The following is a 14,069-nucleotide window of genomic DNA, read 5'->3' on the forward strand; positions in this document are numbered from 1 at the left end:
ATTAAAACCCCCAGGTGTTTTAAAAGTTGCAGTTCATACACATACATAAATAAGACATATTTTCCCTGATACATGGAAAGGGGTGAGTCAACGAGGTAATACAGTGTTAAAATCAGATGAACAAAAGTTATAATTAATATTTCCACAACCAACGATTCTTCGAATAGCGCACACTTTGTTAACTTTAGAATTTAGATGTTTTGAGTTAAGAATTACTACCCTTCGCACGCAGATCTGATGCGATGTTTTCGAAGCGTGCAATGTAGTCTACGCTGTTTTCACTCATAGTGGTTATATCCAGCTGTTTGGAGATCAAATCAAAAGCGATACAATAGCGTTAAAACACATTTAATTCACATGAGTGAGGGGCACCTACGTCAAAGTTATTGCAAGGCTGTGCCGGTTCGGCTGCGTTCTGGTACACGGCGTCAAGCTGTCCGAAGAAGCTGGTCAAGGAAATATCATTAAGTTCGTTTTCCAATATCTTGGTGTCGACCGGAGAATTCGGCATCAGCGTGGAACAGACGTCCGTTTCCGCTGCGGTGCCTGAGAATATGTTTGCCATCAGCGAGGAAGACGTCGAAGGAAGCGAGAGATCGAACAAGCTAAGGCAACTGTCATCGTTCTGCGGCAGCGGCGGTGCTGCAGTGATCGTAGTGCTGGACGCTTCGGACTCCGCGAAGGCCGCTATCGTCTCAGTATACGCATTCTCACCCGATGGTTGCCGAGCGTCACCACCCGAAAGCGCATTGCAAGACGTTGGATTCATTTGGTTGGCCTGATCGACGCCACCTTCGCTGATCGGTGTAAATTTCGTCTGGCCAGCGACAATATCGTTTGCATTTTCCTCATCGTACGGCATCTGTATCGTTCGGTTAGCACCGGGGTGCTCCGGGTCACCTTCATCCGACAAGGTGTTGATTGGTAACGAGAAGCTGCTACCGTTGCGCTTTCCGAACTTACCCGGACCGGTGCTTGAGTGCGGGAATGGAACACGAGAAGCGCCTTCACGACCATGCATGCTGTTTACATCGAGCGCCCCGACCGAAAATATATCTGCCGATGGATGGGGTGTGCGCGGAACCGGAAGTGGCGAAAACAGCCCTTGATGCCGGTTAATTCGCGTACGTAACCAGCGTGACTGTTTGTATCGTGCTTGTGGAGGCATGTGCTAAGAAAAAAAAGCAAAAAAAAAATCGGTTAAAATGGTACCAAGTGGTCAGCTACCAGACCCACCATCGGCTCCGGTGTCAGATAATTGACACCATTAAGTGCAGGAAGCATTGGTTGCTTGAAAAGTAGATTATCGTCCTGGCACGTCGACAAGGTATTATCGCAATCCGCACGATGCTGTGAATTTTAAATGAAACAAAACCAAGATTAGCATCTGAAGAAATCAATTTTAAAAGATGAAACCTAACGGAGCTGATTTCACTGAGACATAAAATTAAAAAAAATCATCTTCATTTGCACATTTCGTATATTGCATAATGCACCTGTAATCAAAACATTCTTGTACTCGAATGGTGTCAGGAAGCTGTTTTCTGTGTCTGATACAGTATTGTACTAGTGAGCGAATAATGGGTATTAACCGAAAAATGCCAATGAAAATTATTTAAATTCTTTTTAAAACTGTTTTTCTTCGGCAAAACGATGGCAAATTAGTTTTTCTGTGCATTTTAAAATGCATTTTTTTCATGCCTATACGACAACCCAATCAAAAGTTATTTGGGGGTAGGCGGTTGACCGGGAGACGCTACAAACATGTACGAAAACCTGTGTAAAATGGGTCAAACTACCACATTGTTGTGAATCGTTGTTGGGTTGTAGTAAGTATAAACGTAAGGACATGTTCCTTGTCAAATTGAACGTGCGTATTACCTTTATTTTGCGTTCGGTAGCATTTCCACAAATGCACCGTTTCTTTCCATTCTTGGCGCCCATGTTCATCAGCATGACTAGCTGCTTGAGGCGCTTGCTGATCACGTTCGATCCATCCTTATTGTTACTCATCCCTATTGGTTCCTCTTTCACCGCAGAGCAGCCGATAGACCCAATTACATCGTCCGCAGTCGAGGTAGCGTTGTTGGTGTAATTGTTGTTATTAATGTTGTTGTCGTTGTTGTTGTTAATGTTGTTGCTGTTATTGTTATTGTTATTGGAGGAGGTGGAAGAAGAATCGATTGAGTTTGTTGAGTTTGTTGATTGTTGCGCCTCATCTTTCGCGACCGCTGCAACCCCCATCGCGTTTGATTGTTCGTCGCTAGTCGCTTTCACGTCTACCGGTGGAACGATTCGAGGCAGGGGCGCTTCCTCCCACACCCAATCGTACTCAAGGTGCAACTTCATGTCTTCGCCAAACATTATGTACAGGTCCCCGATAGTGAGATCGTTCGCATTGTATAAGGTCCAGCCTTCCCGGATCCTCTGCATTTCCTGCTCCGATACGAGTGGCCGAATGTGGTTGAAAACGCCGGTCGGTGGTGGCTTCGCTGCGTCGGAACCCTTTCGCCGGGGGCACTTTTTCCGCACCGCGGATGTGCTTGATGTAGAGATTACAGTTGTAACACAAGTCGTAACGGTGCTGCTAGAGACGGTCAGCACGTGGTCCTCTTTGCAGGGCTCCTCGTCACCGACGATCGTGTGCTCCGCCTGCATTTCTATGTCGTACTTCAATGTGTCGCTCTCGGCTAGCACAAACTCGTCGTTGGAATTGTCACTCATCCTGGCAGCAGCAGGATCGGATCCGCATGCCCCCGATAGGGCCGGCATATTTGTGGCATACGCAAAGTTTGTTGCTGGCGGCCCATCGCAATCGTCCGTGCTTCTAGCACTATGCCCATTTAATAGTTCTATTTCGAAGAGTTCCATCTCCTTTAGTTCAATCGATTCGTTCGACGCGTTTGGCGACTTCAGCAGGTCGTTCATGATAAGCTTCGACAGCTGCTCGCTCCCAGTATGTTTTTCGTCCTTCGTCGAATCGTGCCCGCTATCCAAGCATAGCTTCGGTTTCTTGCATGCGGCACCCACGACTTTTTCTGACGGGACGAGTGTTTCTCCACGCACCTTCACTCCGATCCGCTGCTCGTACGAGTTGAGACATATACTCGTGTTGCTCTGAAACTCCGCCAAACTAATCATCGGTCTGTGGATGACGGCTGAGTGGGAGGGCACAAAGTGGAGCTGCAGGTTTAGTACTGGCCCCCTTGGCTCGGTACAGCTGACTGATGGCGGTGATGAAGTCGCCGATGGCAGCAGCTGCGAACACAATTGAATCTCGTTCTGCATACGGTGGCGCATCAGCTTGGAAGTTACCGTTGAGGACACTATTTTCATTTTCTCGACACGCTCGACCAGCCGTAGCTCCTGCGGCCGCCACTTCTGCTGAAACAGCTGCAGCAGCGCCGATACACGCTTTTGGATGGTGACTGTAATCCGTACGCGCGGATTCTGGGCCAACGACTGCACCCGCCCCCAGGCCTCCATGTTTGCCGGCTGCAGAAGCACGTCTACGCGCGGTGGCAACTTGATCTCCTCCTGCCATTCTTCTAGCTGGTTGAGCTTACGCAGCGCCCGACAAGAGGGCGTTTTGATGCGAATTGTTTTACCCTTCTCGCGTACCATGGTGAAGCCCTTATAAACGAGATCTTTTAGCTTCTGGAAATACTTCTTGTTCTGAAACGGCACCTTTTTCCGCATCTCGCCATAGTTTATGAGTGCATATAGCTCTTGCGCCTCCTTTTTCACTTCGTCGGAAAAGTGCAGGTACTTGGAGATTTTCTGATTGAACTGATAGTATAGGTTGCGCACATCCTTCGTCTTGAAGACCTGCTGCTCGCAGGCGTTGTCTTTGCGGCGCTTCTTGGTGTTCAGGTAGTTTAATATGGACTCGAAATCTTTCCCGTACTCGTTAAGCGCCTCGAAGAACAAGTTCTTGTCATGGTTGCTCCACACGGCGCGCATCTGCTTCTGGGGTGTGATAGTTTTCGGCAGTACTCCACCGCTTGCCTTGGGCTGTTCCTTGCGCTCCGTTGGTAGCGGATTGTTGTGGATCGTTTCCATGCGCATTTTGTGTTTCACCCGAGCACTGGTTCGCAGCGTGTGCCCGTTGTCCGGGTGCCCGGCAGGGTAGAACGTTGTCACCGAGCCAAGCACTTCCTCGCCCGGCGACACAGGTCCTCCAGAAAGGCCTGCACCTAAGCCGCATTCCTTTTTTTGCTTCACTACATTCGATGGTTTCGTGCTGTTCGAGACGGATGATTCCTCCAACAACTCGGAAGAGGCTGTCACTAGCATGGAGGTGACTTTGCTTTCATGTGGCTGCAAGAATGTGCCGGATGTCTGGGTGTGTTCTTTGGAGAGGCCACCAAAAGCCGCTAGAACACATTGCTTTTTCCTAGCTGGTTCGTCGTCGACCGGCGATGTGTACTTTAGCTCACTGAAGGAGCCAAATTCTGTAAGAAAGTTACCGCTTCCCGATGCGTACATCTTTCTAGACTCTTTTCAAAGTGTATTTGAATAAATGCCATACAGGCACCGTTCCCTAAACACATCGGACCAGAAATGAAACCTTTCCTTGCATGACATGACATGCATTGCAACAAATTGACTACAGCTTGAGTTGGTAAACAAATAGGGAAGCAGCGTCATAGCAAACTCGTGTACATTTTTTCAATTTACTGAAGTATTGTTGCTAGTTCGTAGTTTACGACCCTGTAATTTACGCGCAGTTATCCTTCCTTATTGATGGTAAAAACAACTATAAACGTTTTATTACCCTCTTTCATAAAAATGGCGGATAATTCACATATCTAACAAATTGTTTATGTCAGTCAAGCTTGTTTATGCACAGATCGAAAACAAAGAGCACTCCAATTATAAATAAATATTACTTAACAGTACACAATGTTGATTGTCGTTAAATAAAATCCACGGTAATGGAACAAACATAGTTTACACTGAAACTTGAAGATGTACGAGTTATTTTCTTCGTATTATCTGTTATTTATCCCGTGGATTCACTGCATATCGTTCTGCCGCCCGTTGGGCTGCACGGACAGGTTGTACAAGATCTGCTCGAACTGAGCATTGTAGCCAGAGCGAAAAATCGAGCTGTTTGTACATATTCGAGGTGATTGAATGTATTTGTAAAAGCCACATTTTTAATATAATTAAAATAAAATAATTATAAATAATTAAATAATAGATAAATTATAAATAATTTAAATAATAAAATCTTAGTTTTAGGTTGTAATGAAAACTGGATACCTATTCCCAAGCTCAATAGTTTATACTGGTTAGCTATCAAGGTGTATAAATTAGATTTTACATATTCATCACCTTGGTTAGCTAAATCTTTTTGACAAACACTAATTTAATAACAAAATACTTAATACTTATAATACTTTATTAATCAGCTGTATTTAGCTTGGTGCTATGTTTTTTGTCATGGCCAAGGCAATATTTTTTCCAATCATTTTTTAATGAACGGCGAACTTTCAGATCTAAAATACAAGCGCGAGAAAGTACTCGATTTTCTTCGTTGGGATGTTTTACATTGTATATGAGATACGAGAAGTTTATGCTTTGTTTGAAAATGCCTTTGATAAAAATTTAATATTCTGCATATGCAAGACAAAACCATGGGAAACAAAAAATGTGTTGTAAAGTGTTATAATTTGTTAAACTTCTACTTCAAGCGTGCTAAACTCAACTAGAAACGTGAAGTTTTGATTGCAATGGCATTCGAGACCTTCAGATCCACTACCTTGTTCTGCTATATATGTTCGATTATTTTAATAAGATTGTAATTCATCTATTGCAAAATATGTATTTTATATTTCCCCGTTCTTGTGATTACCGAAATACAAGCGAAATACATGTTGCTATAAATCAGCTGAGAATCGAACTATACCGTTTATAAACGTTGATGGCAGCATAATTTGTGAGCAGTGACAGAACTAGTTGATTTGGTGTGCGCTTCGATTGCTGCAAATGTGAAATTAACTTCCATCTTTAAAGCGTCGAAAATCTGTGGTTTGATGTCACGTAGAAAATCTAAGCAGCAAATCGAACGAGAATACAAAAGAAGATTTGTTCCAGCAGGAGGCAACATGCAGCAAGAACAACAGGTATCAAATCGTCAAAAATACAAATTTCTTCTGGAAAAAGGAAAAACTTCTCCGGCATTCGGAACACCATTTCACTGCAATAGCAGAAGTGGGCCCATTGCAATAGCTGTTTTTAGTTTTCCAATTTACAAATCCTTTTGTATTATTTTTATATCCTTAAATATCAAACTTTTAAAATGTGTATCTTTTCATAGATTATTCCTATTTTCTTCCCAAATGATGGATGCAGTTAACGGTCAGGCCACTTGGAACGAATTGTATTTTTTTTGCTTCGATTAATAATCTTCACCGGTTAGATATTCTTTTTAATGGGCAGACCATAGTCCAAAGCAGATGCTGGAAATATATTATGTTCGAAAGCAGCCGCGAAGCCTAGCTAAAACATTATCCACTGACGAATTTATCGAAGTAAAGTTGGTAAATCTTTTTCAGGTAATTTCTTCAGTGGAGAATGCTTTGTTGTATAAAAGTAAACCGCTAAATCTGCATTTGGATAAGCCATGAAGCGCAAGTTTAAATACTCTAGAACATTCCAAGGTGATTAAGATGCAATTATTCCATTAATACGCTGGATAACATATGGGCTTGAAGCTAGGCTGGGCTAAACAAGGCTGTTTGAGTCGTTTTACATGCCGACCTTAATGTTAATAAGCGGGCAACTTTTAACAAATAAATTAGCAAATGTGACCGCAAATAGCAACTAATCAAATGCTCAGGGTAAAGCGATGATCCGCAGTGGATTTATAACCTGACCTCTCATAACTAGCAGCACTATTCCATCTCCAGACAGGCGACAAAGATCGTACATGAAGTGAAATACACTCAACTAACTGACCGGGCGATAGCTAATAATAGATATTCATTCTGTGCTCGATTTGGAACCAGAAATACCACTTCAGATGCGCTTCTTGGGGAGGTGAACGGTCGGAGCAGCGCTTCCAATCGCGGTACCCGTGGTCAATGGATCGGAGAGGCCAGGTAGAAAACGAGGACAGATCGACGAATCGAGCGCCCGAAAACCACACATATCCTCGCGAAAGGGCTAGGATACCCATGTCCTCGTCTCCGGTAGAGATACGCTGTAGAGCGCTGCGGCAAAAATGCGGGGCGAAAGTGGGGTGGAAAAGTATGTATCCGCTAGTAGAATTACGGATCTTCCACACTACAGCGTACCATCAAACGTACCTCGATTTCATTTAACTGTAAAAATGACCCTCTGCATGTATGAGCGGTTTTGGGCGGTTCACACTTGCAACGGTTCATTTTTACAGAAAATTCTGTTGAACTAGGATGTTTTCGGAACCTGGCACGCTAGTGGTACGGCGTGGTGCAGATGGTTCATTAAACGCCGAGTAACTTTCTTCTTCCCTCCACAAACCGAATGACGGTCAACGTGTGGGGTCGGTTGCGGGGTTTCGTTCTGGACGGTCATTGTCGGGGAAAAGCCACTGGTATATACATAGTCATATCTATATAGCGCCGGCTTGCCAGCGATAGCAACCACTTATTGGAGCGGTAACAAAGCCATTGGGACGGATACTTCCTGGGGACGGGCGGAACTCCTGGTGCAAACCAAGTACTAGTGGGGTTGGATAATCGGCAGGTTGCGGTGATGCCTGTTTTTGTTCCCTCGAAATAGCGCATTGCACCACCCTGTGGTCCGTTTTCCATTGCCGTGCTTTCGCGACCGTGTTTGTGCCAGCAGGTTTTGATTGTCCCCGGCCGTATCCAGCGCGTGCGCGTGCGCTGCCATAATTGGATGCGTGCAAATCCTTTACAACAGCACTCCAGAACAGGAACACAGATTCAACTGAGTAGAAACGTCATTTTAAAAAGCATTCTACCATAACGAGCCGCTAAGGAACAATTGGTGTATGTACTATACTATTAAATTGCTTGCCATATCGTTCGTCTCGTTAGCAATCGGGCTCGCCAAACAACCGCGAAAGGGAAGAGGAAAATGTCAGTGCCACTGTTGCAGCTGCAGCAACGTCGGCAGAGCCTCCGCAGCAGCAACCGGAACAAGTACAACAGATCGGCCTGACGAAGTTTAATATTCCTATAAAACAGGAAGATACCGATATGGCGAACGTGCCACAGGACATCACGAGCCACGAAGCTACATTTTCCAGCGAAATTTCCAAGTTTAGGAAGCACTTGTTGAAAAAGCCAGGCACGTCGGCGGAACGCAAAAAAAACGGTGAGTCACGGTAGCATTCCACATCAGGGAGCATTCCTGCAGCTATTTACAAAGAGGCCAATGGCCGATAAATATTGGATATGATTACAAACACTGCGCAAATATGAGAGCAAAGCAAAGCAAAGCTAAATATATAATAATATATAACATATCTCAAACAGTGATCAGAAAGTCTAACAATATGATCCGTATCGAAGACAACGATGTTACAGTAAACTTCATGTGTTAGTAGAACACAAAGCCGCACTTTAACTATTCCCTTACTTAGGATGAGCAAGATTTTTTATAAATCATTTTAAAGAGCTTTACAGTACCAGCCTTAAATGCATCAAAACAAGTTAATTGTTATAGATACCCGGCCCTATTCCGGTGGACGGTCGTTTCCATCGAAGGATCGTTCCCGTCGTTTGTTTATGTTTAACTGTCAATTTTTTTTCAAAATATTCGTTTTCTGTTCTACGCCAGTGTTAAACTGTTATACGCGGGAACGGTCGTTACCGCATTGTACCGGGGAAAATTTTTGCTGCTCTTTGAGCATCCGTTCAATCGCCTACCCGGGTAGTTTTTGCAGTTTTATTTTCTAGTAACTGTTGATTGGATTGTAGTATCGGCATGAAACTTTCAGAATGACAAGAAATACTAATTTCCTATCGTTTTGCTGAAGAAAGATTGTCTTAAAAGAAATTTAAAAAAAATTATTTGCATTTTTCGGTTGATACCCCTTTGCTCGTTCAACGGTCTACCCGGGTTGCTCATACATTTTGTATATGAGTCATAATTTTAAAAATTAATAATAATTAAGAATATTTTTTCGGGGATCCAAAAAATTTCACCCTTCACATTTGAAACCACCTACCAGTTTTGACGATAGATTATAAATGGAGGTTTGGTTTTAATGCAGTTTATTTAATTTATTTTCGGTCATAAATACAGAATTATAGGAAACCGAAGTACAGGAAACCGGAATCTCCGGGAAGACCGGTTGAACGTTTACGTAGGTGACTATGGCATAACAGGTGAAGGTTAACCGAAGCTTTCGGCGGTCCAGAATTAATTTTCTGATGTTTTCAGCATCATTTATGATAGGAAAATGAATGAAATTCATGTTTTCCGCAATTGTAAACTCACGAAACATTATTCAAAAGTAAACACACAACACGATTGATGGTTCAGCATTAATTGATACACGCATAACGTCTACTGGCATACTGTTAAAATCGTCGGGAACAATCCATACGAGAAAGAACACTGTCGGCCCCACGGAACCGACGTAGCGTTTAACGTGTTAATTGTTATAGACTTACTAATGGAGGTTTGATCTTCCGCTAATACGTGCAATTTACTGTATTTCGCACTCTGTACCTATTTAGTTTAAATTATTTTGATTTCGATATTGCTCAATCTATTTAACTTTTCCATGCAGAAAAGGAGCGCAAGGCGCGCCAAATGCGCCGTCTGCGCAAATGGCTTATCCCTAAGAACGCAATTGTCGCTCTGCATGAGCTGCAGGGTCCAGGTATGACGGAGTTCGTGATCAACACTGTCGGTCACCTAACGAAGGCGGAAATAGTCATAAACAATGTAAAGTACGAGGCGATGGGATCCAGCAAGAATCAAGCGAAGGCAAAAGCATGCGAGAAGGCTCTGCGCGATCTGGCGATATCGCAGATGAACCGCGTGAAGCAGCAGCAGGAGGCGAAGGCGGCCAGCAAAACAGTGCCGCCCACTCCCCCACCTGCTCCAACGATGAGTGAAACCGAACCTGACGGCGAATCGAGCTTGCATGACTCGGAAATGGACGTCGACGAAAGTGGCGAAACGGACGACTTACCCATGGAGCATTTGGCTGCGTTCGCGCTGCACAAATTGTTCTCCGAATGGGAAAACGAAGGGTTCGAGGTGCCGACACTAAAGCCACAGAAACCCAAACTGGTGGCGCCACCGGTTGAGACAGGCATAGTTGGCCAACCGTCAATGCCGAAGGTTACAAAAACGATAGCTGATTTACCGGCTGATGCCTCCACCCGCCATCCAACGGTACTGTTTGCATATGTACGTATGTTTTTAAGCATCCCTGCACTGGCATGCTTAAGGCCGCTACCCACAAATATCAGATTTTGTTTACATTGGCATAATTTCTTCTCTACAGATGCGCCCGCAGGTCGCATACCAGGATCTCGGATCGAACGACGATCCACTGAACCGAGAGTTTACCGCTGGCATTTCTGTCGACGGGAAGGAGTTCATCGGTCGGGGTCGCTCAAAAAAGCTTGCCCGAAAAGCAGCCGCTATCGATGCCTGCAAAACACTGTTTGGTGTTGAGTTCGATAGTAGTGTTCTACAAGCGTAAGCATCGATTATCGCTAATTCGATAGACGATCGTTAAATTTTGGAATGAGTGTAAAAGTTCTTTAGTTAATTTAATTTAATTAATTATCAATTTCAACATACTAAGCAAAAAGTAAAATTAAGCTACTTGTCATAATCTTTCATTGAATTCGACCAAAGCGGAGGAATATAGTAATGTCGTTAACTACTTACTTTCGTAAAATAAGGCATGGGTTTTCTTTTTATTGACAATATACTTTTGTTTGGGGGTCAGTGGCAATGGTTATGCCGGTGTGGGTTTGAATTACAACCGGGACCGTAGCATATCCTATAAATAGGACTGACTATCACCGTACGCAACGGTGACAAGCCTAGTAAGATCTTAAACAGGCATGGCCGAAGATGGTCGCTACATTAATAAAGAAGATTCTTTTGTTTGATCTTTAAAATCTTTTGATGTTTGCAGAGGTTCATCCAAATTCTAAAATCCGTTATATTTTTAAATACACGAAACGCAATAGAACCACGAAACGCAATAGAGAATTATTTGCAGATTGGCTAATGTAAAATATTTATTCAGATATTATTTCTTTGTGAATCGGTAACTACACGTAAGAAGAGAACCCTTTTGGCTTTAAATTAAAAGCAACAAAGATCGATTGCCATTAACCTTTAACTATTTCCAGATACTTAAATACATATAATTCAATGCGTTAAAACTACATTTGTAAAAAGGTCAAAGCTTGCAGAATTTACCATGACAAAGTTCTAGAAAAAACGAAAGACAGCGAATGCTAATCGAAATTCGTGAGTAATCCGAAGTTTTAGACACTTTTATCAGTGTGCGACTTGCAATTTAAATTTTAGCGTTGGGGAAGCGATGATCAAAGATGAATTTCAATAAATATTATATGTAATAAAATGCTAGCTCTCTTTAGTTTTCGTCACGATTCATTGAAACTGTTTAATTTGTTTGTTTTCTAAAGAAGTTTTATGTTTTCCATAGTGTAGTTTAGAATCGAGACAAATTCGTTTTCCAAATAACGATGCAAGTGGCGTACAATCACAATCGATACAAGTGTCTTGGGAGCATCCGGTCCTGTGCGATTCTTATCTTAGTATTATTCCATGGCGCAACGAATTGTCTGATAAGGATTACACTATAGAATAGGTAATATAAGATAATACAAAATAGAGTCACAGTTATCAAACATTACGTAAAGCTAAAAATCAAAACAGTTGCACTGATTATTTCATCCCTTAGACTGCAATGAACCGTCGTGGTTCAAGGGATGGCCCAGTTTCGAAGGGATACAGTACCGAATCATCATTCGGTTCACACCTGACTACATAGTGAAAAGACTTGTTTCTTCTCTTAGACATAGGATAAGAAAAAAATGATAGCTCTTTGCTTGTTGATGGCTGTTGATATTCCTACGCCAATGATTGATCCATGCCTTTCGTAAAATGACAGGTATACAGGGCAATAAGTAATTCTCATGTCGCTTTGTTCCGAGCGCGTTTTTATTGAGTAACGTTAATGATACGCAGTTCACACACCGATTCTGGAATGTAGTTCCTTTATGACCAGTGAGTCTTGAGATATGGGTTTTGTTTGGTTATTGTTGCTTACACTCCAATTTACTTTCTACTTCGTAACGGGCCAACGACTGGTAGAGATGTGACGTACGCCCGTCGGTGGTTGATACATCGTGGTAGGTCGGCACTCTCGGGCGAGATAAAATGGGGTTGGCTCGCATTACCCCATTGATAAGACTCAATTAATGGCCTCAAGTATCGATAGGTGGAAATGTTATCTTCGATAACTGAGCGCGGGTGCATTGGCGAACGACAGTCGGCCTCCTGGGGTCGCCAATGTTGACACAAAGCTGGACCGGGTGGATCGTGAGAGGCCAGTCCATGCCATGGACAGAAAGATAGAGAGAGGCGGAGTGTGAAAAAGAACGATAGAGAGCTCTCTAAAGAGAAGAGGGTGGAGGGGTTGAGTTGGTGTCCAGTACGCTTTATGCTGTTGATAATCTTAACCTGTGACTGCGGGACGAACATAGTAAAACGGACGCGTCCCTACTGGCATGCCTTCAGTGCCACTTTGGAAGTCACCTCCATCAACCGATTGGCGTTTTTGGCACGTGTGTTGTGTATGTAACGGCGTTGTGCTTCCGGTTCTGATTACTCAGCTTCAATTCCTCCAGCAGTCCCAGGAACGGTCAAGTTCAACTATAAAAAATCGCTGAAGAAAAGGTAATTATTTCCGATTCGTCAGGGTTCCAAGATATATTATGGTCTAGAAGAGATACTCTTGTTAGGAACTGTTGTTTAGCTTTGCATAGTATCTTGAACCAAAGCTTCTAGGATTCCGAGGTATTTCTACTGATTCTGTTACGGGTTTCTCTAAGCGAAAGTTGTTAAGCACTTGGTCCAATAGTAGGCTATTCAACACTTGCTACAGATAGCACGTGGTTACCCGACGTTGGTATTGAGTGACAGTGTGTCGTTCGGTAATGGAGGTAGATGCTATTATTACATTTTGGTTGGAAAATTACTGCAATTATTTTTTTCCGTTTTGGTTTCATCTTCCCTTAAGTAGCACCAGGTCCATCAAGTGTCGAAGTGAATTTCAGTGCGAAGAATCTTGCAGGGCCAGAAAGTAGCATCTGAAAATATTGTTTGACGTTTGCATTTAAAATTACGCCCATTTTTGCACCGGCACGACTGGGAGTGAATGCGATGGAAGCAGCCAGATCACCGGCCCGAACCGGTTGTGTGGTGTGTTGGAAAATGTATTCAAATTAGCTCCCAATCGATGGTGCCAAAATGGATGTGGTGCGAAGGGTGGTGTGAAGTTATTTTTGTTGTTCAAGGCCAACGCATGTTTCTTCCTTCCTTCCGCGTTGCATCTCAGATGTTCAGTAGCAAATGTTGTTGATCTGGCATCGGCTTTAATGGGCAACTGACCAATCGGAAGAACCATCCAACGTGGTGCCAGTTGAGATTGGCAGTTGGGACGAGCCTCCGCATGCACTTTTATTTGTCCTTGGCAGGATGGGGCGACTCTGGAAGCCTACTCGTACGTATTGGATAGTGGGCTTTAATAGCAACAACGATGGGGATCCACCGGAAAAGGTGGTGCGAAGAGTAGGCAATTACCGATCGTATGATCGGAGTGCCCTTAACCAGCATCAATGTCATTGAACCTTTCTGCAGCTTCTTGGTCCTTTTAGAAAGTGCGCTTTGGTATACATCGAACTGGGAACTGCAGTGGAACCAAGAGATTTAATTCTAGCTTTGCGGCCTCGCCTCATACCACTTTATATACTTACAAATGTTCGCGAATTTACGATTCGTAGTCGTTCGTACAAAATCGAGGTTGCTTTGGAACATGAGCGTTT

General features: G+C 43.3%; 2 protein-coding genes across 2 annotated transcripts; one reads left to right on the plus strand and one right to left on the minus strand.

Moving 5' to 3' along the window:
* Window positions 1-205: 205 nt before the first annotated feature.
* Window positions 206-4,382, minus strand: LOC131290393 (protein cramped-like). The gene is made up of 5 exons (XM_058319548.1): window positions 2,142-4,382; window positions 1,882-2,027; window positions 1,237-1,350; window positions 377-1,171; window positions 206-301 (listed from the first exon to the last, which is right to left on the minus strand). Exons 1-5 carry the CDS (start codon window positions 4,294-4,296, stop codon window positions 206-208), a joined length of 3,306 nt encoding a protein of 1,101 aa, XP_058175531.1. The 5' UTR covers window positions 4,297-4,382.
* Window positions 4,383-5,972: 1,590 nt separating this feature from the next.
* On the plus strand, window positions 5,973-10,921 carry LOC131291464 (double-stranded RNA-specific editase B2-like). The gene is made up of 4 exons (XM_058320679.1): window positions 5,973-6,131; window positions 8,052-8,331; window positions 9,755-10,383; window positions 10,481-10,921. Exons 1-4 carry the CDS (start codon window positions 6,042-6,044, stop codon window positions 10,679-10,681), a joined length of 1,200 nt encoding a protein of 399 aa, XP_058176662.1. The 5' UTR covers window positions 5,973-6,041; the 3' UTR covers window positions 10,682-10,921.
* The last annotated feature ends 3,148 nt before the right edge of the window (window positions 10,922-14,069 follow it).

The sequence above is a fragment of the Anopheles ziemanni genome, chromosome X (genome assembly GCF_943734765.1).
Source record: "Anopheles ziemanni chromosome X, idAnoZiCoDA_A2_x.2, whole genome shotgun sequence".
Lineage (NCBI taxonomy): Eukaryota > Metazoa > Arthropoda > Insecta > Diptera > Culicidae > Anopheles > Anopheles ziemanni.

Excerpts from the sequence above, each read along its gene's own strand:
- LOC131290393 (XM_058319548.1), bottom strand. The coding sequence starts at position 4,296 with ATGCTAGTGACAGCCTCTTCCGAGTTGTTGGAGGAATCATCCGTCTCG. Across the intron at positions 1,351-1,881 it reads CTACCGAACGCAAAATAAAG|CATCGTGCGGATTGCGATAA; the intron begins GTAATACGCACG and ends TAAAATTCACAG. Across the intron at positions 1,172-1,236 it reads ATCTGACACCGGAGCCGATG|CACATGCCTCCACAAGCACG; the intron begins GTGGGTCTGGTA and ends TTTTTTTCTTAG.
- LOC131291464 (XM_058320679.1), top strand. The coding sequence starts at position 6,042 with ATGTCACGTAGAAAATCTAAGCAGCAAATCGAACGAGAATACAAAAGA. Across the intron at positions 6,132-8,051 it reads ACATGCAGCAAGAACAACAG|CAATCGGGCTCGCCAAACAA; the intron begins GTATCAAATCGT and ends TCGTCTCGTTAG. Across the intron at positions 8,332-9,754 it reads GGCGGAACGCAAAAAAAACG|AAAAGGAGCGCAAGGCGCGC; the intron begins GTGAGTCACGGT and ends TTTTCCATGCAG.